This window comes from Mauremys mutica, chromosome 1 (assembly GCF_020497125.1).
Source record: "Mauremys mutica isolate MM-2020 ecotype Southern chromosome 1, ASM2049712v1, whole genome shotgun sequence".
Classification (NCBI taxonomy): domain Eukaryota; kingdom Metazoa; phylum Chordata; order Testudines; family Geoemydidae; genus Mauremys; species Mauremys mutica.
Genome location: NC_059072.1, coordinates 100,839,978 through 100,866,936, shown reverse-complemented (window position 1 = coordinate 100,866,936; position 26,959 = coordinate 100,839,978). Strand labels below are relative to the sequence as shown.

Here is a 26,959-nt window from a genome sequence, read left to right as displayed (position 1 = left end):
GCCTTCGCCCGCGCGGTGCATTGTGGGAGTGGCGCCAAGATGGCGGCGGCCGCCGCCGCTGCTGCTACTACAGCCGCCCTGAGCTGGAGGCGGGTCCCTTCCTCCACCGGGCCGGTGCCCCGCTCCCGCCACGGGCACCGCGCCGTGGCCATCCGCGAGCTGGTGATCATCTTCGGGGGCGGCAACGAGGGCATCGCCGACGAGCTGCACGTCTACAACACGGGTACGGGGCGCGGCCCGCTGCGGGCGGGCGGGTCCGGGGCCGCCGCCGCCACGGCCGGGCCGGGCCGGGCGCGCTGGGGCTGAGCGGGGCTCCCCAGAGAGCCATAAGCGCGGGTGCAGGGAGCATTGGGGGGCGCGTGTGTGAGGGGGCGGATGTGGGTGACGGGGCGGGAGGGATGTTTCCTGTCTCTGCTCCGCTGGTTTCCGTGGGACTCCGGTTTCTAGCCCTGGGTGTCTGGCGGCAGCTGCTGTCGTGTGGGCTGTAGGCCGCTGAGAGAAAAATCGTCCCTAGATTTGGGTCCTACTGGCGTTGTGCCAGCATTTGTACGCCGAGGCTGGATTCACGCCCTGTTCCAAGGCAAAGGAAGTTAAGTCCCCAGGTGTGACTCTGTCACATCCTCCTCTTTAGCTTGGGAGGATTGGATGGAATTGACCGAGAAGGTCCCTGTTGAGCAACTGGAGAGCAGCTTATTCCTCTTGTCTCTCCTTCATCCTCCAAATTCCACTTGTTCCTTCTGGCGGCAGCCCAAGGCACTGCATCTGAAGAGAAATAGATCTGGGTTAGAAAAGTGAATGTGGCTGCATTGGGAGTTTTTCCAGATAGCCACTCCTGAAGACTAATTTTATTCATGAAAGAGTAAATGCTGGAACATTTACTGCACAGAATCCCGTCCAACTGGGGTAGTTGTGTAGAAGTTCAGTGTGTGACATAAGATGGGGAATAAATAGGCTGTTCTATACGAATCAGTTTTTGCTACTGCTGGTTGCGATAAGAATTAAAGGACACCCAAGTTGAGAAAATGAGAGCTATACCATAATTTTACCTCTCCAAATGCAAGTACTCTAGAAACATATACAAATAGCAAAAAAATGGTGGTATGATTTTTGTGAAAGCATTTTAGCTGAAGTCAGGGATTGTGAAAAGATTTTGAAGGTAGCTCATTAAGAGGAGAAATGTTAGGTTCTCTTCTGAGCAAAATTTTGCCATACCAGCTTGCAGATAGTACTTTGCTACACTTTAACAGATGCAGCCAGTTTAAAACCCTCATTTTTTAAAATGTCCTAATCTACTATATTGTTATAAATAATACAAGAGATTGGGGAAAGTTTTATTTACATTTTACTTTGTGTATTTACTGTATTCCTTGTAGAATTAGTTTAATAGTTTCCCCTATTGTGAGCGAGAGTGTGTGTGGGGGGAATCTGATAGCCAAAGGGGAGAAAAATATTTACAGTTAGAAAATTCAAATGTACATGTATTACTGGTAGAGGTAAATATAATGAAACTTTTAAACACTGACTAGATGTCAAATTGACTATGTCCCTTTAAAACACCGTATGGTAGTAAAAGTGTATGTGACTTTGACCTTTATTTCATTGACAGTAGAAAGATGTCTTCTTTGGAAAGAGTCTGTGGAAGTCAGTGAGTCTGACTAGTGTGAGAGACTTTCACTAGTTACCTGGGCATGCCTTCTGTAGGGATAATTGTGACAAATTCGCTGCAGTTGTTAACATTAATTCAGTTTCTGCACCAGTCTAGTTAGACTTTGTGATAGCAGGGTTAGATGACATAGTGCTGAAAACAGTGTTAGTAACAGAAACCGCATCTTCACTAAAACTCTGAGTATTGTTAAATTTGATTAATCTGAACTGGTGTTGGCAATAATGGGAATTTTTTCAAAAGGTTCTCTAGTGTCGACGGAGGCATAGAGTGTGTGATCTAGAATTTAGTATAACTGTGTAGGAAGCCAGAGCTACTACTGTTGTGAGCTTGGGCATGACAATTACCCACTTTGACCTTGTATGCTCTATCTGGGACAGTTCCACAGATTTGTCACCAAAAAGAATGTCTTAGATATGGGAATCTCCCTCACATCCTCTACAGTGAAGAGTGATACAGTGATCCAAAGTATTCATTTAACTTCTCCGCAATGGCCTTGTCTTCCTTGAGTGCTTCTTTAGCATCTCGATCGTCCAGTAGCTCCACTGATTGTGTGGCTGGCTTCCTGTTTCTGATGTGCTTAAAATTTTTTACTGTTCGCTAGGTGTTCTGCAGATTCTTTTTTGGCCTAATTATACTTTTACACTTGACTTGCCAGAGTTCATGTTCAGTAACATCTGTTTCACAGAGCAGTGATTGATGTGTTGTTGTTTCCATCAATTGACTTGCTTTTTTTTAACCTGTTCATTGTTATCCTTTCCCATTCAGAGCCACCTACAGTCAGTAAAGAAGAAAATGTCTCTTATGTGTCCCTCTTTTGATGGCAGAGTTGTTAAAGGAGCATCAGTCACTCTGTGGGTGTTTTAAAAAATATATATTTTTTTTATACTACAGCTACAAATCAGTGGTTTCTTCCTGCTGTTAGAGGAGATATTCCTCCAGGCTGTGCAGCCCATGGATTTGTCTGTGATGGTACCAGAATATTAGTGTTTGGAGGAATGGTTGAATATGGAAGATATAGTAATGATTTATATGAATTACAGGTAAGAAACACAACAAAGACCTTTCAGTTTTAAAGATTGCTGCATTTATCCATTTTGCTAAAAGATTCCACTTTTATTTAAGTAAAATAATAATTGAGTTTGGAATGATCTAGCAGGCTGTGACTCTTAGAAAGCTGGCGTCGATGAGCATTGTAATTAGGTTTTACTTCATCATTAATTTATTATCAATTGTTACTTACCCTCCTAAATCAAACAGGAATAAAGCTATCAGGAAATATTCAATAAATTAATACTCCACTAAAGATTATACAGAAAATATGCAAAGAATAGTCCATGATGTTATCTTGACTCTCAAATTACAATTATTGATTGTATGTGAGCAGATTTGATTTCTGAAGCGGTCTTTTTTCTTTTTTCCTCCCCTTTAAGGCAAGTCGATGGCTGTGGAAAAAAGTAAAACCTCAGCCTCCATCTATTGGTTCACTACCTTGTCCTCGACTTGGCCATAGCTTTTCTTTATATGGTAACAAGTGTTATTTATTTGGTGGCCTGGCAAATGAAAGTGAAGATTCAAACAATAACATTCCCAGGTATGCTGATTGGATTTAATCAAAATATATAAATAATAGATGTAACAAGCCACAAACAAAAAAAGCTTCCAAACTGTTCAATGAAGAAGAATTTTTTTCATGTCCCAGATGGTAAAGTGATGGAATTACTAGAAATGCATGTTAGATAGCCGTTGCACACTAAAGGGGCTTTGCTATAGTCTTCCCATTAGGTTTGTTGCAGGGAGAACTGGCTAGAACAGAGGTGGGCAAACTATGGCCCGCGGGACCGTCCTGCCTGGCCCTTGAGCTCCCTGCTTGGGAGGCTAGCCCCCGGCCCCTCCCCGGCAGCCTCAGGTCACCGTGCCGCCAGTGCTCTGGGTGGCAGGGCTGAGAGCTCCTGCCAGGCAGCGCAGATGTGGAATATCGGAGCCACCTATAGAGTTGCCACCTGTCCAGGATTTTCCAGGATCATCCCTTTGGAAATCTGTAAGAGTGCACACTGACAGCTGATCAGTTTCGGCTCAGGATCATCCCCTATCTCCCAGGTTTTTGCACCTCAGAGATTTCAACCCGAGCAGTGTGAGGTCAAGGAGAGGGACTTTGCAGAAGAGGGGAGGTATTTCGCCCTCCTCTGCAGCACGGGGCACGGGTCACTTGCTGGAGGATTCTCTGCAGCTTGAGGTCTTCAAACCACAATTTGAGGACTTCAGTAACTCAGACATAGGTTAGGGGTTTGTTACAGGAGTGGGTGAGTGAGATTCTGTGGCCTGCATTGTGCAGGAGGTCAGACTAGATGATCATAATGGTCCCTTCTGACCTTAAAGTCTATGAGTCTGAGATGTGAGAATCACCGGGTGTAGTGTATTAAATTGCTCCCTGTAGGAATGTGCTACTTATGGTGTACTACTTATGGCTGACAGTCCTGAGGTTGGATAAGGGGCAGGGGGTCCCTGGGGGCAGTCAGGGGACAGGGTGGTTGGATAGGCATGGGAGCCCCGGGGGTGTAGTGTATTAAATTACTCCCCGTAGGAATGTGCTACTTACAGTGTGCTACTTACAGTGTACTACTTACGGCTGCCAGTCCTGGGGCTCCGTAAGTATCACATTCCTATGGGGAAAAATTTAATACTACACCTGCCCTCCATACAGTTTCGGAACCCCGCTGTGGCCCTCAGGCCAAAAAGTTTGCCCACCCCTGGGCTAGAAGCTCTGACATATTTGCAGTGGAACCTGAATAAATAGACTGCCGTTTTGCGGAATTCCAGGATTAGCTACTAAATTTTTGAACAGCAGTCTCTCTCCTTCAATCTCCTGTTGGAGAAACATCAGATGACCTTATTGGGTACGTCTACACTGCAATTAAACACTCACATCAACTGACTGGGGCTCAGGTTCAGGGCTGTTTAATTGTGATGTAGGTGCCTGGGCTGAGACTGGAGCTTGGGCTCTGGCACCCTGCAAGCTGGGGGGATTCCAGAGCCTGGGCTCCAGCCCAAGCCCAAATGTCTACACTGCAGTTAAACAATCCCTTAGCCTGAGACCCACAAGCACGATTCAGCTGATATGGGCCAGCCACAGGTGTTTACTTATAAGGTAGACATACCCATATATATCTTTATACAGTGCTTTGGCATGCTATTAGTATTTTTAATTTAAATTAATTGAAGTTCACATGAGTCTTCCTGCTTCAGTGGATTTGGGTTGGAAGATTTGTTCACTAGGATGTTGCAGAGAACCATGGAATGTGCTGCATTTACAAACACTTCAAAGTACAGTTAATTTTAAATCAACACACACAGGATATCAAAGCTGAAAATACTCCCCTCTTTCCCCCACAGCTAGCTACTGGCTAACTGCAGTAAAGTGCCAAAACTCTGTTCTCCCTGTTAAACAAGATTTGACTGAAACAAGGATCAGAACTCAGTTCTCTAAAAGTAACTTAGTATAAGTGGAAAGCAACAATGAGTCCTGTGGCACCTTAAAGACTAACAGATGTATCGGAGCATAAGCTTTCGTGGGTGAATACCCGCTTCGTCACGAAGTGGGTATTCACCCACGAAAGCTTATGCTCCGATACATCTGTTAGTCTTTAAGGTACCACAGGACTCATTGTTGCTTTTTACAGATCCAGACTAACACGGTTACCCCTCTGATATTTTACAATAAGTGGATTTCATTTAATTCAACAATAAATGGTGAATTCCTCCTTCACTGACCAACCCGAGGGCGTTCTGCTCATATTCTGCTGATGTACCATATCATAGTGTATTTATCGTTTACAGTTTAGCAAGCAGCTCTTCCATTGCTGAGGAAATTTGTTCAGATGTAGTGAAACATGCTAAGAATCTTGGTGTCACTTTTGAACATGGTTTTTTTGTGGAATGCCACATGTCAAAGGTGGTATGAAAGCAGACTTCCTTCGATGTACAGTTTGTACCTGATAACGTTCCATATTTTGTTCCTCGTTATATTTAAATATCTCAATATTTCTAAAACCTATTTTTTAGAATGAATACTGGTCCTATGTTTAGCTTCCCTTTTATAAATTGGATCTTCCTCCTTTTTGCTTGTTTTGAAAAGAATGCTATTTTGTGGAGTTAGTTTTTATTCTGTTTGTAGAGCCCCTACCATCAAATGTTTGATGGGTACTATAAAAATAAAATCATTATAGCCTTCTGCTATGATAACCTTTTGGGAAAAAAAAACAACATAAAGAGGTGAATTTTAGACCTTCAGCAATGTTCCCTTTTATAATCCTTCAGTTATATTTTTCAGTATCTTCCTAATATTACACTAGATATTTAAATGATTTCTATGAACTGGAGCTGCAACATGGTTCTGGAGTCGTAGGCTGGAGCATTCCAATGACCAAAGGGATCTTGCCTTCTCCTCGAGAATCCCACACAGCCATTGTGTATTGCAGAAAAGATTTGGGAAATCCAAAGATGTATATTTTTGGAGGGATGTGTGGCTGTCGACTTAATGACCTTTGGGAGCTTGACATAGGTGAGTTTGGTCAATGTGTGAATCAGCTTAAGTGCATATCTGGTGTTGAGGAAAAGTGAAACCCTATGACAATCAGTGATATAAAATATAAGTGCAGTTAACACATAATTTAACGACCATCCAGTGTGTAGTCTTAATGCCATTTTATTCAGTGGGACAAGATGTGTCCGATTTCTATGACTGTATTACCTTTACCACTAACATGCTGCAACATTCACTTGCACACTGAGATCATTGGTTTTACTAGGATATCTTAAATATTCTTACCAAAATAATTAAAAATTGATTAGCCTTAGTGAAATTATAATTATAATCGCAATTTCAAATTGGTAAACAGGTTTGTCAACCTATTATATAAATCTGAAAAGGACAGTCAACATAAACATCATCTTAGTGTGAAGTTCTTAAAAAACTGTGTAAATATGAATATAGATATTAGCTTGAAAGGGGCTACCTTCCTGCTTTGTTAAAATCTAATTAATAGTAGGTAAATACACAGTATTTCCTGAAATCTAGGAAGTGATATGCACAAATAGCTATATAGGATATATTTATTACTCTACTGAAATGCTATCATCTTTTTTTTTATTATTTTTTTTAAGAAACAATGACCTGGTCAAGACCAGAAACTAAGGGGACGGTGCCACTTCCTCGCAGTCTCCATACAGCCAATGTAATAGGAAACAAGTATGTCTGTTGTTAAAAGCTCAACTATAGAAAGGTACACCTAGTAGGAGAATGATGATATAGTGTTTCTGTATTGGATTACCCTTACCCACCACTGTACAACATAAACAGCTTTGGCCTTGTGGAATGCTCTTCCGGATGTTGTGCCTTTGTGGAATCTATGGAGATAGCAATATGCCATCATCTAAATTAAGGCTGTTAGTGAATTTTAATATTATTACTATTATTATTACATCCTTCTCACACCAATGTTGGCACACAGGGCAGAAACCAGTCTCTTCCATTCCTCTCTGTTATTAGCTGCTGCTTCCATCTGCTCTGTCGTGTTGAGATCAACTCTTCTGCCCTCCCTGCTAAAGGGTGGTCTTAAGGTTTCTTTTGGCCACCCTCGTTTCCTCACACCCGTTGGCTTCCACTTAACAGCATCATGTGGGAGCCTGCATATTGGCATTCGGAATACATGCCCCAAATATGCCCAACGCATCCTTTTAATTCTAGTGGAGATGAGCTGCTGGTTGGTAATTTCTCGGATCTCTTTGTTGGTAGATAGTAGCAGGTACATAGTCTTCTGTATTCACAGCTTTTCACCTCAAGCCATAACATTTAACAAATTTCAAAAACTCATGAGAATAGAGACAGCTTTTAATACATGTAAATAACCACCCATGCGCTTTTGCAATTGCATAATGATAATCCATAAAACAGGGTTGTGTAATATTTGAACATATGGTAACACATACAATCATCTGAAAGATGGGTCATTCTATAGCTTTGTATGGACTTCAATATTGTAATATACTGGAGTTGAAGAAAGAAGGGAGAGAGAAACATTCCAGATACTGAGTGAGAGTAGGGAAGGGGGGGTGAAGTGTACGTTGAAATGCTAAACTTTAGAGTGATATTTTTAAAAGACTGATATTACTTAGTAGTATAAATAACATTTAGCTTGAATAGATTTTTCCAGGCAATACTGCTGCTAACGGTTTAGGGGGAGAGGTAGAGCTTGATCATTACTTGTACCCTTTCATTTCATAGGCCATCAAAGTGCTGTGGAAATAAATACACACGCGCACACATGCACACGCCAGCCCCATAAACTTCCATCAACAAAACTGAATTCTGTGTCCTGAATCATTTAATTAGACTGAGTCATGCATATATATAATTCTTTCCCTAGTCCCTTTGGTTAACTATACAAAATAACACCTAAAACCTGGAAAATTGCTGTGTATTCTTTTACTCTCTAAATCAGTGGCTTTCAACCTTTCCAGATTACTGTACCCCTTTCAGGAGTCTGATTTGTCCTGCGTATCCCAAGTTTCATCTCACTTAAAAACTACTTGCTTACAAAATCAGACATAAAAATACAAAAGTGTCACAGCCACTATTACTGACAAATTGCTTACTTTCTCATTTTGACCATTAAATTATAAAATCAATTAGAATATAAATATTATACTTGCATTTCAGTGTATGGTGTGTGTGTGTATATTATATATACACACACATATCAGTATAAACAAGTTGTATGAAATTTTAGTTTGTACTGACTTTGCCAGCACTTTTGATGTAGCGTGTTGTAAAGCTAAGCAAATATATAGATGAGTTGCTGTACCCCCAGAAGACCTCTGAGTACTCCCGGGGGTCTGTGTATCCCTGATTGAGAACCACTGCTCTAGATTACTCTTCTACCTGCTAGCATAACTCAGTCCGTCAGATAGCTTTAACAAAGTAAATACACTTGCTTCCAATTTAATCACCTTACAGGTTGTGTATATATGGGGTGGGGGAAGAAGAGTGCCCTCTGAGACAAGATCACAACTTCTGATTTTTATTATTCCTAAAAATGTTATCAGATTGTATTTCATACAACGCATTTCTAATTCTGATATGACAGTCTTTTAAAATGGTCTGTTGTGAATAATACATGGAAGGGCTGTAGAAGTTTTGTGTAAATGTTTAACTTCTAAATATCTAGCCGTTTCAGATGCCTTTATTGAGAATACAAAATTAATACACCTCTGGGATATTTCTTAAGTGTCCTGGTGCATAATGTGGAATATTTCTCAGTTATTTTGCTCAACGCTTGATAGACCTGTAACAGCACCGATTAGAAAGAGATGTGGGGCATAAACAAACTCTTGTAAACTATGATTGAGACACTAAAATCCTGTAAATATTCTGTTTTATCGTAGAGTATATAATGAGATGGAAAGATGCAACAGGCCTAGGAATGTTGTTAATTAGCTTTGTCTTCCCCCCCCCCCCCCCCCCCCAATCCCTCTTCCCTTATTTTTAGAATGTATGTTTTTGGTGGATGGGTTCCACAGACAGTGGAGGATGAGATTTCTGCTCATGATGGTGAATGGAAGTGTACCAGTTCATTTTCTTATCTAAATTTGGGTTAGTATTTCTGCCCTTCTTGTTGATAATGATAAATTGAACACTTGTTTTAACAGATGTAAACCTATGAGTAAAGTCTGAAAAAAAATATTCTTCGGTGACTTTAGAACTAGACATGAGTTTCACATCCCCCCCCGGCACATGTTTTACACTCAACCTCCCCATTGAGTTGGGTGCACATTTAATTCAGGAAAAAATACTTTTTGGATAATAGATGTCATGTTGTAAATAGGGCTGTCAAGCGATAAAAAAAAATTAATTGCGATTAAGCGTGTGATTTTTAAAAAATTAACCGCGCGATTAATTGCACTGTTAAACAATAGAATACCATTTAGTTAAACATTTTTGGATGTTTTCTGCATTTTCAAATATACTGATTTCAATTACAACAGAGAATACAAAGTGTATAGTGCTCACTTAATATTTATTTTTGATTACAAGTATTTGCACTGTAAAAAACAAAAAATAGTATTTTTCAATTCACCTAATATGAGTACTGTAGTGCAGTCTCTTTATCATAAAAGTTAAACTTACAAATGTAGAATTATGTACAAAAAAACTTGCAATCAAAACCAAAACAACGTAAAAATTTTAGCGCATGTAAGTCCACTCAGTCCTACTACTTGCTCAGCCACTCACTGTTGTAGGAGATCAGGCTGCCCGCTTCTTGTTTACAATGTTACCTGAAAGTGAGAACAGGTGTTCTCATGGCACTGTTGTAGCTGGCATTGCAAGGTATTTACATGCCAGGTGTGCTAAAAATTCATATGTCCCTTCATGCTTCAGCCACCATTCCTGAAGATGTGTCCATGCTGATGATGGGTTCTGCTCGATAACAATCCAAAGCAGTGTGGACCGACACATGTTCATTATCTGAGTCAGATGCCACCAGCGGAAGACTGATTATTTTTTGGTGGATTGGAGTCTGTAGTTTCCACATCAGAGTGTTACTGTTTTAAGACTTCTGAAAGCATGCGCCACACCTCGTTCCTCTCAGATTTTGGAAGGCACGTCAGATTCTTAAACCTTGGGTTGAGTGCTGTAGCTATCTTTAGAAATGTCACATTGGTACATTCTTTGCGTTTTGTGAAATCTTCAGTGAAAGTGTTCTTAAAATGAACATATGCTGGGTCATCATCCGAGACTGCTGTAACAGGAAATATATGGCAGAATGCGGGTAAAACAAAGCAGGGGCCATGCAATTCTCCCCGAAGGCATTCAGTCATAAATTTAATTAACACTTATTTTTTTAATGAGTGTCATCAGCATGGAAGCATGTCCTCAGGAATGGTGCCGAAGCATGAAGGTGCATACGAATGTTTAGCATATAAGGCACATAAATACCTTGCAATGTTGGCTACAAACGTGTCATGCAAATGCCTGTTCTCACTTTCTGGTGACATTGTAAATAAGAGGGCAGCATTATCTCCCTTAAATGTAAAAAAACTTGTTTGTCTTAGCGATTGGCTGAACAAGAAATAGGACTGAATGGACTTGTAGGATCTGAAGTTTTACTTTGTTCTGTTTGAGTGCAGTCATGTAACAAAACAAAAAAAAATCTACATTTGTAAGTTGCACTTTCATGACAATGATTGCACTTACGGTACTTGTATGAGGAAAATTGAAATACTGTTTCTTTTGTTTATCATTTTCACAGTGCAAATATTTGTAAGCAAAAATAATATATACTTTGATTTAAATTACGACAGAATACAATATATATGAAAATGAAGAAAAAATCCAAAATATTTAATAAATTTCAATTGTCATTCTATTTAACAGTGCAATTAAAACTGCAGTTAATCATGATTATTTTTTTAATTGCAATTAATTTTTTTGAGCTAATCGGGTGAGTTAACTGCGATTAATCAACAGCCCTAATTATAAACATTCAGCAGCATTGTACATACAGAACAATGCTGGGGTAACTCCACATTAGGGTCTGTATTCTATTATATTCCTGTCGTATAAGACAAGGTTTTTGCCAGGATCCTTTTAGTTATGTACACTGAACTACCTTTAGGACCCATACCTCTTTACTGTACGTTTCCACATGATGCAACCAAAGATTGGGAAAATGGCTTCTACAAATGTGTCTCCTGGCAAAAAAATTTAATTGATCATATATGATACAAATCAGTTTGAGTGTGGGCTCAAATGACTTGCCTGCAATGTAGATGATATCTGGTTTAACTTCAGAGGTTAGAGAATATTGGAAACATTAATGATTCAAATGAGTAAATATAAACATATGTATAATCTCATAGATGATGATAGGTGGATTATTATCTGTATTTCTTGTTTTGAAAACACTTATTGAATGATACTGATTATTTCAAGTTTCACTTACTAGATACCACAGAATGGATAAGTCTAATCTCAGATTGTCAGGAAGACAAAAAGAACTTGTTACCTGGGCCAAGAGCTGGACACTGTGCTGTGGCCGTCGGTACTCGTCTGTACATCTGGAGTGGTAGAGATGGTTACAGAAAAGCTTGGAACAATCAAGTTTGCTGCAAGGATCTTTGGTATTTAGATACAGGTGTGTAAGAACATAATAAAAGTACTATAATATGTTGTAGTATAGAAACTTGGCATCATACCTGCTCAGATGTTTTACTCTATAGCAAATTCATTGAACTTTTAAATCTCAGATTTTTCTAGTAAAACATTGCTTCACTGTTGATGCATTTAAAGATTATTGTTATGGTTTTCTGCTAAAAACAATGATCTGTTTCACAGGCCTCAAATTCCACAGGCCTGCAAAGAGGTTTTGAGGCTAAATTCAGTAAAACACCTCTAAGATTCTTGACTACAAGATGCTAGAGGGCATATTATTTAAATATTTGTAAGTTGTGTTTTGGTTTTTTTTCTTCCTGATGTGCACTTTAAATTTGCCTTAATTTCACTTTATTGTTGCTCCTACCGCTTTCACCACACTAAACAATTGCTATATTTGGTGTTTGCACAATTCAGGTACTTGTAAAAGGTTGTGTTCCACTCTTAGTTGCCTAATGAAACTATAATATTCTCACATTTTCTCATAGGTTGTCTTCTGCTGCTTAGCCATTTTTGTTGAATTCTAATTGCATTCAGTGTTAGAGATACTTAGACCAGTCTTCTGGCTGCATTCTCAATAAAGCTTTCTAGGGAGCCTCTGTTCTCCGTGATCTTTAGGCATATGCAGCCTAAAACCTCATTGTTTTTTCTGCTGCCAAATAAGTAAGAAAAGGCATGAGACTTGACAAAATGTGCCTTGTATGACACTTGAGAGAGACAATTTTAGTATTTTCTGGCTTTATTTTATAACCTTTTTGAAAAATGCTTTTTGTCATGTGGCTTATGCCATATGTATTTTAGAGAAATGAGAACCGTTGATGTACTGTCATTACACAAATCATTTGAACTGCAATGAAAGAGCAACTTTAAACATTCCAGTTGTATTTAATTGGTGTATTTTAGAGAAACCGCCAGCACCATCACAGGTACAGCTGATCAGAGCTACAACTAATTCTTTTCAAGTAAAATGGGATGAAGTTCCTACAGTTGAAGGATATCTTCTTCAGTTAAATGCTGACTCCCCAGCGCCTACAGTGACTGGTGGAATTGTGGTTCCTGAGACTGCTCTGCTGAATTCACAAGGTAATACTATAATATTTCCCTTAGATGAAACTACATTCCTACAAAGGTTCCTGTAGATATTTACATAGATATATTAATTTTAAAATGGATAGTTAAATATGTAAGATAAAGACCCAAATCCTTGGCTATGCCTAGGGAGTGCACATACTGCAACTCAAGAGTTTAAAATCTGGTTTTAAACTGCCCTTGTGCTTCCTGACCCTGAGTTGGCTGAATGGTGGAGTGGTTTGTTGATGTAAGCTTGAACTTCATGAGCCTTGATATGAGGCCGGAAAATACAATGCTCAGAATGGATTTTGTACTTCGCTATCTAATATCCTGAAATCTAGCTGCGACTTTGGCCAGTACATGAAGTAGTGGGGAATGAGTTCAAAGGTAAGTTTAAAATCCTATTTGTATGTGACTCAAAGGACAAGATAGTGGGAAAAGGATTTCCATTGATTTTGTTTGCTCTTACAGTAGCACTAAGTCTGAAATGAAACTGTAACTAGAAACAGGGATTTTGACAGTAAGATGAAGGCCCTGATTCTCATTTACACAAAAGCATCTTCATACTGCTCTGGCGCTCGCTCACTGGGATAAAATAGACTCCATATAAAGCATTTTAATGCTTCATAGAATCAATGGGTGTTTGTTTTTGTTTACCTGTAAGGTGGTTCTACTCAACAGCAAAGTCTATAATCAATGACTATCATCCTTCCTCCAGGAATCAAGCTGGATCTTCACAGCCAAACAAATCACATGGTTCCTAATAATGTAAGTGTGAACTGAAGATTCTCAAATCAGGACAATGTTTTAGTGATGGTCTCACTTCCCACCCTAATTTGCCAATTTTAAGAGTGAAATATTTTTAAGCTTAAATTTACTGCTTAGTTACATTACCTTTGTTCTAATGATGCTACCTCACTTCCTGATTGAATGAAGCATCTTGAAAAGCCATTGCTGATGATACAAGAATGAAGCTGTAGTTGCATTGAGTACTTTATGGTAGCTGGGAGCCTGATATCAAGAAGAAAATCTCCATCATCAAAGCCCCAGCAAAATGGGTACAGGGAGGCAGAGAGGATATGCTACTTTATTAGAGCCTTGGTGAAATTCCTTTCTTTGTAGCAGGCTCCTAATATGGTGTTTGGAAGCCTGTCAGTAGCAGCTGGCTCCTAATATGGCTCTTGGAAATATGTGAAAAACAATGTGTGTATAGCTGACTTCCCATATGCTCTGTTACCAGGAAAAGAAGGGTCATTAAAAGAGAGATTCTGGTTAAAAAGACTTAAACTTTCAAAAATCTAGATTAGGTCAGAACTGTTTAAGGCCTCTTAAAACAGGCAAACTTGTGTGGAATCAAAAATTGAAGATACTTAACGACTACAACTTGTTCCTCAGAACTAATTGGGGATCTTAATTAAATACAAGTTTTCTTTAATAATGCTATAGTTTCCTGCAGGAAGCCTGTTGATATGAGTATGGAGGTGGGATTTCTAATAAAATTTCTTTAATCTTTTTTGGAATATAGTTGAGCCTGCATGTACTTTTATGTGATTATTTGCAAATAAACTAAATGTACATGATAACTTTTAACGTGCACTTCCATTTAAGAATACCAGCGGTCTCCAAAACAGAGCTTTGAATGTTACAAGGACACTGTCAGATCAAATTTAGACTGTGTGAAAAGCTTGTTTTACAAGTTTAATTACTTCCATCTTTATTTGAAATTCCAGTGGAAAGGTTTTATGACCAAACATATCCTTGCAATGTTTGCAGCTCAAATTGTAAACTTTAACAATTTTATTGTAAACAAACAATTGCTTTCTTTTTGGGTAGGTACAAGTTACATCTAATTCATTACTAAAACTAGAAGCTAAAGAAAATATTACTGAACCTGAAAACATTGCTACACAAGAAGCTACAAAGAAAAACCATCTAGATTCTAGAGGATTCAAAGAGTCAAATGCCCCCTCACTTTTGCCAGCGTGCACTTTAGGTAAGAGTTTATTCAGTAGAGACTAAAGAAAAGTTGGAATTAAAATCTTGCAAATATAGCAAAGTAAGAATATTTGAGTGTTTTTAAAAAGTTAAGCCTTTCACAAAGTGTTTGTTCTATACATATTTATAACAGTGAGGAAAGATGAAACCATAATTTGTCCCTAGTTTATTGTGCTTTAAGAGGAATAAAGTTTTCCGTTCTGTCATTATGATGACAAATATTGGCTATAAACAGCTCTCTACAATAGAGAGATCTGTTGCTACAGGTTGAAAATTGGCATACAAAGTATCAACCCAGAAACTAACTTCTACAGTTTATTATGTTTCTAGTCACTTAAATTGCATGCACTGGCAAAAATTTAGGATTTCAATGTCGCTAGGAATTGCTTTCTTATCAATGTTAAAAATTTTACCTCCCAGATTTAATGCTTAGCAGAATAACAGAATTTAATCAGATGGGCCTATTTTATCAATCAAGGAACTAAGAAGCATTTCATGTACCTGTCTGTAGTTAGGTATTTTTGTGTTTTGGGTAAATATATCAACTGGTATGGGGGAGAAATTGATATTAATTAAATAACACCAAAGTTGGTGTATGGCAGGGATCTAACCAGACTTCTAGTGTGACTCTGGCTAGCATCAATTCCTATATCAGACTAGAAAACAACTAGATCAAGCTGATATTTATCAGTTGACATCAATATTGAAGTCGAATTAATATTTTCCATTCCATATTGCAGGTCCTCAGACTTCAGCAAATGTAGCTGAATTACATGACTTGGACATACGAACTGTAAATCCTGATGCTTCTGTATCCAGTACTGTCTCCAGCACACAAACTATGGTAACCCAGCAGGCTGTTAAAACTGAGTCATCAAGTACAAATGGGGCAGTTGTTAAAGATGAAACTTCACTAACAACATTCAGTTCAAAATCTGAAGGTTTGAAATGTGTTTCACATACTGTATTTTGAGCCATATTTATCTAAGGCCATCCAACTTCTAGTGTGGTGGGAAATTTGTCATCTTTGAATAGTGTCTAGGATTGAAATAATGGTTCAGGCATTGATGATATTGGGCAAGCTGAAAGATCTCTGCCCTGGTCTTACTTTAAAATGAGGATAATCCTTACACACTTTTTGTAAACCATTTTGATTTGTGTGGGTGAAAAGTGCTACAGATGTTCATTATAAATTGACAGATATCCACCTTTTAGATAATGGTAGCCACCAACTTTGGTGCCAATGCACATTTGCTCTCTGCAATGTTTTTCTGGCTACAAAGGCAATATAATCAAATGGTGACCTCAGATCATCTTAATTTCTTTCCAAATTGGAAGCCTCATACCACAGATTAAATTAAATTAACCAAATTTATTATTTTAGACCACCTCATAATGTATGATTGAAATGAACAGGTTATGTAAACTCAATATATAAACAATGCTAATACAAAATTTCTTGATGGAAGTGAATATGCAATATTTGCCATCGCCTGGGAGCAGTAACTACTGGTTGACCCTTTCCTGGTGTTGTCTTGCATACACAAGCACTATTCTAAAAATTTGACATGTAAGCACGGAATACAAATGGAATAATTAGATTTGTCTGAATCTTGAATAAAATTATTATAATGTAGTGAATTATTTTTTTTTCTCTTCCAATTGGTGGGTTATTTAAAAAATGTATTATTTTCTGTATTCCTTGTTTAGAGTTCTCACATGATCTGTACTGATATGCATGAGTAAGGCTCAGGTTATGTGACTTCCAGAGACTTCCGTGACATTTTCCACTTCAGACCCGGGGCAACGGCTGGAGCTGTTAGCTGGTGGGGGGACTCTAGCACTCTCAGCCAGCCTGGGGGAACCCTGGCGCTCTCAGGAGCAGCGGGGGGGACCCCGGAGCCACAGCAGCTGTGGGTGCTGGACCTCCTCCCTCCCTCCCCATTTTGTCACGGTTATTTTTAGTAAAAAGTCAGGGACAGGTTACAGGCTTCTGTGAATTTTTATTGCCCGTGACCCGTCCGTGACTTTACTAAAAATAACCATGACAAAATCTTAGCCTTATGCATGAACAATACATTTAAAATTATTCATTGCCTAGGTTTAAAATTTAGGTGGTTCATACTGGGTGGGCAATTTCTGCCCCAATCTGATTTGTTTGTGTACAGTTCAGTACTGTTGTAAACAGAATTTATATACGACTTTAGGCCATAACTATTAATAATGCCACTGCCTTAGAATTGTGTAGATCCACTCTTAAGAGTTGTTCTGTAAATTTAAAACCAACAGTTAGTTTAAAAAAGCTATTAAAATTGTCAGGTTGTAAATAGCACTGCATGTAAAACTTACCAAACTATGTCTGAAATACTGAATAGACTTTTTCAAGAGACACTTCTCACTGAAATCCATTTACAAATTTTATAAGCTATGGAGTTTCTTTACATGTCAATTGTTTTATGTCAACTAACGTTTTTAATATAATTCTTGTTTCTAGTTGCTGAAACTACTTTTATAATGCCTTCAACCAAGGTCAGGACTGGTCACACAAATAACTCGACTGTCCACTTATCTGTAAGTATGTGACATTGCATAATAAAAACGAATCATTAAATCTGTACTTAGTCTCAGGCCCCTACCGGTTGTTAGTTATACTTTGTTTGAAAGAAAAACATGATGCATTGCTTAGTAGGTTGCTGTGAATAGTACAGATGAAAATTATACATTGTATCCGGTCTCTCAAAAAATGAGAGCTGTGTTGCAAACAGTTTGATTTGAGAGAGTGTAAATGAAACAACTACTCAGGAAAGGTGGGAGGAAATTTAACTACATTTCAACTGTAGTTTCTTATCACTCAGTATAGTACAACTATGTGCATATAGCTGGTATGTGTAATAAATGCATTCTGTAATTAGTACTTTGATTAAAATAGAAGTATGTAGTCTTGCATACTTTAGATCAACCATACTGCATGGTTTCAAACCTATAGATAATTGAAGTTCCTTTTGAACTCTGGGATGAGCTAATATAGAACTACTTGCCCCATTAGAGGTGACAAAAATTCTAATGTCCTTCCTAGAAGAACCTCTTTTCTGGGGCAGTACTCTTAGAAATGTCATCAGAACATCAGTCAATTTGTATTTCAAATAGATATTTTCCTAACATATATCTTGGCACATACTATCAGGGCCGGCTCCAGAGCCCAGCGGGGCAAGCACCCGCCTGGGGCGGCCCTTTCCCGGGGGGGCGGCAGGCTGGGCCGGCGGACCTGCCGCAGTCATGCCTGCGGGAGGTCCACCGGAGCCCCGGGAGCAGCGGACCTGCCGCAGGCATGACTGCGGAGGGGACGCTCGGCCGGCGGCTCCAGTGGACCTCCTGCAGGCATGACTGCGGACGGTTCGCTGGTCCCATGGCTCGGCTGGACCTCCCGCAGGCATGCCTGCGGCAGCTCAACCGGAGCCGCCGGACCAGCGAACCGCCCGCAGCTGCGGGAGGTCCAGCCGAGCCGCGCGACCAGCGGACCCTCCGCAGTCATGCCCGCGGGAGGTCCGCTGCTCCCGCGGCTCGGGGGCGCCTCCCGGGCATGATTGCTTGGGGCGGCCAAATTTGTAGAGCCGCCCCTGCATACTATCTGCATACTTTCCACCTTACGTGTTTGGCAGTACCAGTGTTTTTTAACAAGTTTAACCACTTAGTATTTTAACTGCATTTGAGTAGTAAATGTATATTTGTTCTTTTTGAAGTACTACAAAGTGTAACTTACTGGAGTTCTTTTTTCATACATTTTAGTTTTGTGAAATGTGACTTTTTTATGTTATGTTAAAGTATGGGTGGTCTATATAACATGTTCCTCAAACATTAGAAAACTACTCCACTAAGGCAGATGGCAACAGTGAAAACAAGAGAACGACAGTGGTACGATGTGGGAATTTTTAAAAGCAACTCTGCTTTGGTGAGCCAGTACTATTTGTTGCCAGAAGAAAAATCAAGCATCTCCAACAAGGTAAGTGCTATTTGTGTGTTCTTAATTTTGGAATGTGTTGCCCATGTATATTAACGGGTTGAGACTAAAGCAGGGGTAGGCAACCTATGGCACGTGTGCCGAATGTGGCACACAAGCTGATGTTCAGTGGCACTCACACTGCCGGGGTCCTGGCCACCGGTCTGGAGGGCTCTGCATTTTAATTTAATTTTAAATGAAGCTTCTTAAACATTTTTAAAACCTTATTTATTTTACATAGAACAATAGTTTAGTTATATATTATAGACTTATAGAAAGAGACTTTCTAAAAACGTTAAAATGTGTTACTGGCATGTGAAACCTTAAATGAGAGTGAATAAATGAAGCTCGGCACAGCACTGCTGAAAGGTTGCTGGCCCCCGGACTAAAGGTTTGGGAATTTCGTGGTTCAGTACACTGTGGAAGGAGCTAGTGCTAATAGGAGTTCTAGACACACAGTTAAAAAAACTAATTCAGGATGCTGGCAGATATCTTGCTGACTTGTGTTTTTTCTGAGGCTAAATCTTGAACCAGCTGAATAAAATGCATGATTATAGGGAAGGCACACTTAAGTTTTTACTAGTTTTATGCCAGTGTTACATAGGAAATAGCTCTCAAACTGGTACATTTTCAAACCCGGAAGAACTTTTTGTGTGTGATCACTGGAGGTATGAAAATGTAGAAACCTGCAACTGGATTTCAAAATTAAGAAATGGTGTGGGTTAGCTATACATTTTTAATATAGTATCTGTTTAAATACAACCTTGAAACTTATTCACTGATGTCTCTTCTCCTTTAATTGTGACTCTTTTTAATATTCATTAACATTGTTTGACATTACACATGTCCTTACTTAAATAAATGAATGAATTCTGTATTGGTTAGCAGCATAGTGACTTTAAGATTTATACAACTTTATTTTAATATCAAGTAAAAGTTATAGCTCATGACTATAAACAGCAACTTTTGAAATAAAAAGTTAAGGGACAAAATATAATAGCTTGGGCATAAAACTTTACATTTTTTCAAATGCGTAACTTAAAAAGCTCGTTCTTCACTATCTTAAAAAAATACGCTTGCACTAATGCGAGAAAGCAATCAAAAAGCATTTTTCAGGAAGTGAAAATAGGGATTAGTTTTAATTGTTTATTACCTTATCTGTCATTCCTCTGCAGTAGGTCAGTGCTTTAATTCGTATGATTTTTGTAAATTACTGAAATAAAAATATATATTTAGTTTGTTTAAAGAAAACTCATAGAATTGTGCTGCTAATACAAAGCAATGTATGGCAACTCCTGTGTTCCCTACCAAAGCAAATAATTTCTGTTTAGTCCAGTATCCTGCCTTTATCACTGACCATAATCAGATGAAAAAACAAACAAGCCATAATATGCTGTGTTCAGTATAACAGAGCACACACTTCAGAGTGAAACAGCAGCTGAGGATTTCTTTATTACTTCTGGGGATTATAAACTTCTCTTAAATGCTTCTGTTATAAGGGCTTTTCTTAACTTTTATAACAGTTTGACCTAACTTCTTGGATCTATTGTGTGTATATACTGGTCACACACACTTCTAAAATCACTTTAAATTTAGTTTTTGCTTAAGCTGAGCCTGCCACCTGCTAATCTATTAGGTTAGGTGTGAATTTTTTTTTTTAGTGTTTTACAGGTAAACTTATTTACTTGACTTTTGCATTATTTAAATTTTCAGGTGGAAAATGCAGATGTCCCAGACTACAGTTTACTTAAGAAACAGGATCTCTTTCCAGGCACTGTGTACAGGTTCAGGGTTGCTGCAATCAATGGCTGTGGTGTCGGCCCTTTCAGTAAAGTCAGTGAATTTAAAACCTGCATTCCGGGTTTTCCTGGGGCACCTTCAATGGTCAGAATCACCAAGGTGAGAGCTGGTTAGGATTTCAGTTGGTGTGGTGTTGTGTTGTCTCCCAAACCTAATCTGGTAATTTCTGGGATTTTTACTTGAAAAAAACAAAAAAAAAACCAAAAAAACCTGTCCTAGCATATAGTGTCAAAAATTGATGGGTAAATTCTACGTGCTGTAACACTTTTTTTGTGTGGCCTTCTTGTTAAGAACCACATTCAGACACTGAACATTGAGATAGGGGTGTTGATGAAAATATTACCAGGTAGCAAATACTTTTCAGTTCTCTGATCAGTACAGACTTTGTCTAATGTTGTGTTAAACGGTCACTGTCCTGAGGTGCTTGCAGCCTAAAAGAAAAGGCCTGACAACAAGACGTTAAAAGATCCAAAGAATGGTGGTGATTTAGAATGTTTTTAATATATCAGGCAGTAATCATGTTAAAATGTTGGTCACTCTGAGAAGTTCTTAAAATGACATTGAAATTTGTGTCTCAATGACTGTGTTAAATTCGTTCATTTACAAGTAAAAAGATGGTGGTTTTTTTTGTTTGTTTGTTTTTAAACTGCCAGCCCAACAAATTCAACTTGGGATCTGAAAATCAGTCTCTGCTTTTTCTGGCTCATGTTATATTACCAATAATACATTTTAAATAGTTTCTTCCATTATTTACACTTACACAACCTCATTCCCTCCAAGATATCCCCTTATTTGTACATCTGGAATCACGGTGTTTGTTCTGCTCTTTGTTTTGCATAAGCCAGAGTAGAAGTTTTCTGTATTCCATACCTGTTTTAGCTCAGAGTTGCTATCAAGAGTAAAAGGTAGTAAATTCTTTTGTAAGTAAAATAAGCAGTTGTGACTCAGAACAAACATAAGGACTGGTGGTCTGAGTAAAAATGTGCCTTTTCACTCTCTATAGAGAGTATAAACACACTTAAATGGTAATGGAACTTTATGTAATGTGCTTAATTTACAGTTGAGTATCAACACATTGTGATACTATGTTTCAATTTTTTCTCCAGAGTGTAGACTGTATTCATCTTTCATGGGAGCCACCTGTTTCACCTTCTGGAAATATCTTGGAATATTCGGCCTACTTAGCTATTCGTACCACACAAGTACACGAAAACCCAAATCAGCTTGTATTTATGAAAATATACTGTGGTCTTAAAACATCATGTATAGTGACTGCTGCACAGCTTTCAAATGCCCATGTTGATTACACCTCCAGACCTGCTATAGTGTTCAGGATTTCTGCAAAGAATGACAGAGGATATGGACCTGCCACACAAGTTCGATGGCTTCAAGGTAAAGTGGATACCAAATGTAGTGTTAAATGGGATTTATCTGCACTATGAGAAAACTATTTATCAAACCATTTTTCTGTTGTTGAGTCCATTTTTCCTCAGCAGCATGCATGAGGAAACCTCTTCTGCCTAAATGATCTCTACAGTTTTTAGAAACACTTGGTCATTAATTTAAGTTCTGCTTAAAACTTTCAGACAACTTGTTCTATTAATTTGGATGCAAGTAAAAGCTGAAAAGTAAAAAAAAAAAAAAAAAAAAAAAAAAACTGAATCAGTATACTGGTTCACCCCACAGGTATACATTAACAGAAAGAACCCAGCCAAACTTTAGATTCTAATTAGCTTCATTTCAACTTCAACATTTTTGTCCTGTTGATACTGCCAACTAACCTAGTAGCATCCGCTGTTTTGATTGGTCCCTTCTGCCCTTTTTCCTCTTCTTTAATCAGAGAGTAATTTGTTGCCTCTGTATGAGGTGCCCTGATTTTGTTAATTTCCAGTAAGGGCAGTGAAATCACTGCTTTCTCTTAAGATTTCTGAAATTGTGTTAGTGTCTTGGCTTATTAGGACATTTAAACCAGTAAAACAATTGCAGGGCTCAAACCAAAGGTGAGCAATTAGAAAACATGATTGTCCACACTTGAAAACTGTTTCTCTAATATGGGGGAAGACAGTATAGAAGAGTTCAGTTTGGTGTTTACTATTCCAGCCTTGCTTTATTGCCAAAACCCTCAATCTATATACTGAAATCTCAGTTTGAATGTGTCAGACCACTTAAACGTTCCATGACTTCATATAGATAATAGTGTGTCTCCTTCTTTTCACAGAAATGAAAACATCAAGTTCAAAATAGAAGCACCATAATATAATTCAAGTTATGAATGTAGTGTTTAACATTTGTAATATTTTGTAAATGCTCCAAATATTTTATTTTTGCATTGTTTTTATCTTAAATTTATATAAACACTTTTTTTTACATTTTGAACATCAGCATTATGCAGCCTTGCTCAGGTTGAACTACCATATATGGAAATTCTTATAGTGAAGATAAATAATTAGATACTATCTTCTATCAACAACCATTTTGATAATTAAAGTTTTAATTATCACTGTCTTTTAAATCTGAAATTGACACTTGAAGCAGAATTTAAATTTGTTACAATTGCAGGTGCACAAGATTATCCGCCACTTGTGCCAGTTTTCAAAGATTTCGTAGAGATTGCCCGTGCTGAAATGTCATTGCACAGATAACTTTGTAAAGCCTCATGATCTCTGTTCAGTTGAAGTTCTTAAACCACATTCATCACTGTGGTATCTGAGTGCAAGGCAAGCATTTCCATTTATTATGGTATCTTAAAATGTATAGAATATTTTAATATATATACTTTTTGTAAAGAAATGATTTTTCTACTATTTGTAACAAATATTTTAATCTTTAAAGGCATTTCCTGAAGATATGCAAATACTAGGAAACTTAGTCACTTCTGTTATGAAAAATATAAATGTAATGTAAATGCACTACTGTTAGTTGGGATTATCCTTTTGAAGTTGTACAAATCTTAAATCTGTAAATATTCTTAATGTTTACAAAGAGACCTCTCTGGTCTACTATTAAACCCTTCATGAGGATTCATCCATTTTTTTTAAACCCATATGCTTTGCTTCCAGCATATGCTTGCTTTTTGCACTAATAAGAATTTAATGTACCTCATTCTTATGTTTGTAATCGCTTGTGTTGCTTCCATAACATTTCTGTAATATTTTAGTCTAAAAATTTAACCAAAGTTAAAATACATGGTAAGCAGTTTTGCACATATTGTATGCTAATTCTTATGACCTATTTATTCCAGTTAGTCTTTATAACTGCTTGATTGGTAGAATTTACAGGTAAAGCAATCAGTTCAATACTCCCATTTACCTATCAGTCATTTTTCATTAATTAGATAGCTATTTAGCTCAAAAAGCACTGCTGTTAGGAATAGGTTGATCCATTCCTGTGCTAAAGAAAATGTTTGTTCACAGTAATAGAACAAATATAAACATTTTAATGCTATTTATTTTTTTAAAATCATTTGTTTACCAAAGTGTAGAGTAAAATGGCTGAATTGTGTGAGGCCACTAGGTGAATAGATTTTGAGGCATCTAATAAGAATTTTTATAAAACGAGTTACTGCACATGTGCAATGAAGTTTATACTTTGCACTTTAAATTTTTCCCTCGATGCCAAAAGAATATACATCAAGGTGAAATTACTTGCCTTTTCCCCTTATATTTGTGTTAAGAACATGCACTGTAAATATGTAATCTTAAAAATTAAGAATAGACTTGCCTGTTTGCTTTGTTTTGGTTTTTAATGGCGGGGCATAGATATTTGGTAAAAGATTCTCAAGAAAAGATTGGCTAACCCAAATATGCTGAAGTAAATTTTTATGGCCAAACTTTAGACTTCTAAAGTCAGGTTTATAATGTAAGTGCTGATACAGCCTTAACACAGCCACAATCTGTGATGCCATGTAAAAGCACTGGGGACTTTACAAATCTTCATTGTAGAATTGATTGTGACATGAGTGTAGTATAAATAGTTCTACTCATAACAATAGAAAACCTGACAAGAAAAAAAGTGTGTATATAGTGTTGATTTCAACAGATTCATTTGCAACTAAGTATTCACATCATGAATTTTTATATAGGGTTTTTTCCTGCAGAGAAAGTTTAAATGGGCTTAAAAACATTAGTATAATGGTCTACATCATCAGTTATGACCTTGACACTACCCAGTAACTAAAATCTCCACTTACATGCAGGCTGTAACTAGAAAAGTATAACTTTGCTTTTCTTATTAGTACTGTAAAAGATGCCTTTAGAAAACATTTTATGGCTTTTGTTGGTTGGTAGCTGTGATTGTAGTGATATTATTTAAGAATAAAATCTGTTGGGTACGTCCATGGATGGAGTTTTTGCACTTGGTTTCATATACTTTGCACATTTTATTTTTTAAAGAGTGTGTCACGATGACCAAAGGTAAAACTGTGGTGTTTTCAATCAAAATATGATTTCTGTGTAAGTGTACTTACAGCTGGCTTTATGTAAGTTTTCACTCTCTTCCGTTATCCCAATTGGGTAATGTTTGAATAGTGAACATATGCAAATCTCCTGTTCCATGCTTTGCAGTTTTACTTTAAAATTAAATTACGTTATACACTGTGAAAATGCACATTGAGGTCTGCTTCTCAGAACTGTACTTGCAAAATGTCTAAATCCCACCTAAGTTTCATCTTAGAGAAACATTTTATATGTTTATAAACTAGATATTGGACAGATATAGTGAGATGTCTGTTCCAGTTTTTAAATTTATTTGAAATACAATTGAAATTAGCTGTTTGAGAAACTGCATCAAAGTCCTCGTTATTTCATATTTGTCATTGTTAAAATTCATGTAAACAAAACACCCACATTGATCAGAATACAATATCAGTTTTGTAGAAATGTCAAGGGGTTTGATAGACTTTTCATGAAAGTTCTGACTATATAAGTAGAAAAGTTTTTGGTTGTTTTTTTTTATGCTAGCTGTGGCAGATATTGCAACAACTTAAGAATGTTTTTGTGAAATTTGAAATAAAATGAACGAGAACCAACATTTGGTGTTTAAAGTAATTTTAGCAATATCTTCTAATATAGTTTGAAGTAGAGCACATGATGACCAAGCCAGAAACTTTGGAGATATAGTTAACGATACTATTGTTAACAGGTATTTCAGGGTGGTTGATTTGAGGTGGTTATAATTTTATGGCCTGTTACTTCAGTGATCTCTACAAAGAAAATTGACGTTTTGTACAATGAAAAAAAATTGAATATCTTATTTCAAAGCATTGTTTATTCTTTGTAATAAAGTGGTTGTCCTATAAAATGAGTTGTCTCAGTACTTTAAATTGAGAACTACTTGTGTACAAATTTCAAAGGTTAGAGGCTTCCGAAAGATTTTGTTCTTTTAGTTTTTAAACTTAAGAATTTGCTTTAAGAGGTACAGGGAAGGAGGGCACTTTCATGATACAGACATGAATGTCAACAGTACCTTTCCCCAGAACAATTTTAAATTAAGAAATTTCTGGACTATTCAAATGCATCTCTTCTGCCTATCCCAAAGAAAATTGGATGGATAAAGATCGATCGATCAAATGTGAGTAAATTAAAAAGGTCTTTGTTTCTTCTTCCTAGTCATGACTGAAATAACCTTTTTAAAAAAAAAAGAGCTTGTCATTTATTGAAAGCAAAATACTTCAAAAAAAATACTTCCAAATTGGAATTCTTCATTCTTATATAAGAAACATTTGTTTCCCAATGAACATCAGATGTTCAATAAATGCACATTTTGCAATTAAGATTAAAATACCTTTGTTTTTGGTTATTAACAAACCTTAGGTGTTATAATAAAAAATAGGGAATGATTCTTAAGGTCATCTAATTCTGACTTGGAAGCACTAGCAGCAATGTCCTTTAAAAAAATTTTTTTTTCAGAGGTAAAAATATCTACAGTTTCTTTGCCAGACTTGAGCTGTTTGCTTCAGTTCACTTGACAGTACTAATCTGTCATCAGCCTTGTTTTGATGTGCCACAACAGTATCTTAGTATTGCCAGTTATTCAAGATTGTTCTACTTGGATGGTTCCAGGACACCTTGAAGATTGTGTAGAAAAGTTTTGACACTGACTTTCAGAGGTTGTTTGAATTGCATATTTTAACTGCCAGTTTATAAATAAACAACAAAACACTGAAAGATTGACACATCACAGTGAGAAAAGATGTTCGTGAGGGACTCATCCGAATAATTGTATT

General features: G+C 37.5%; 1 protein-coding gene across 2 annotated transcripts; it reads left to right on the top strand.

Annotated features, from left to right (window-relative positions):
* The first annotated feature begins 39 nt into the window (after positions 1–39).
* On the top strand, positions 40–26,029 carry HCFC2 (host cell factor C2). 2 transcript variants are annotated; one of them, XM_044996616.1, is made up of 16 exons: positions 40–223; positions 2,558–2,706; positions 3,097–3,257; positions 6,016–6,224; positions 6,827–6,911; positions 9,211–9,314; positions 11,668–11,856; positions 12,777–12,956; positions 13,663–13,712; positions 14,778–14,937; positions 15,680–15,880; positions 17,434–17,510; positions 18,799–18,939; positions 20,650–20,835; positions 21,843–22,128; positions 22,955–26,029. In XM_044996616.1, the coding sequence occupies exons 1-16, from the start codon at positions 40–42 to the stop codon at positions 22,978–22,980; spliced, it is 2,388 nt and encodes a 795-aa protein (XP_044852551.1). In that variant the 3' UTR covers positions 22,981–26,029. The 2 variants fall into 2 exon arrangements, with proteins under 2 accessions (XP_044852551.1, XP_044852543.1); XM_044996608.1 differs by having other exon boundaries at positions 21,843–26,029.
* Positions 26,030–26,959: the final 930 nt, after the last annotated feature.

Coding starts and splice junctions, on each gene's coding strand:
- HCFC2 (XM_044996608.1), top strand. CDS start 40: ATGGCGGCGGCCGCCGCCGCTGCTGCTACTACAGCCGCCCTGAGCTGG. Junction 18,940..20,649: donor AATCAAGCATCTCCAACAAG/GTAAGTGCTATT, acceptor TTAAATTTTCAG/GTGGAAAATGCAGATGTCCC. Junction 20,836..21,842: donor CAATGGTCAGAATCACCAAG/GTGAGAGCTGGT, acceptor TTTTTTCTCCAG/AGTGTAGACTGTATTCATCT.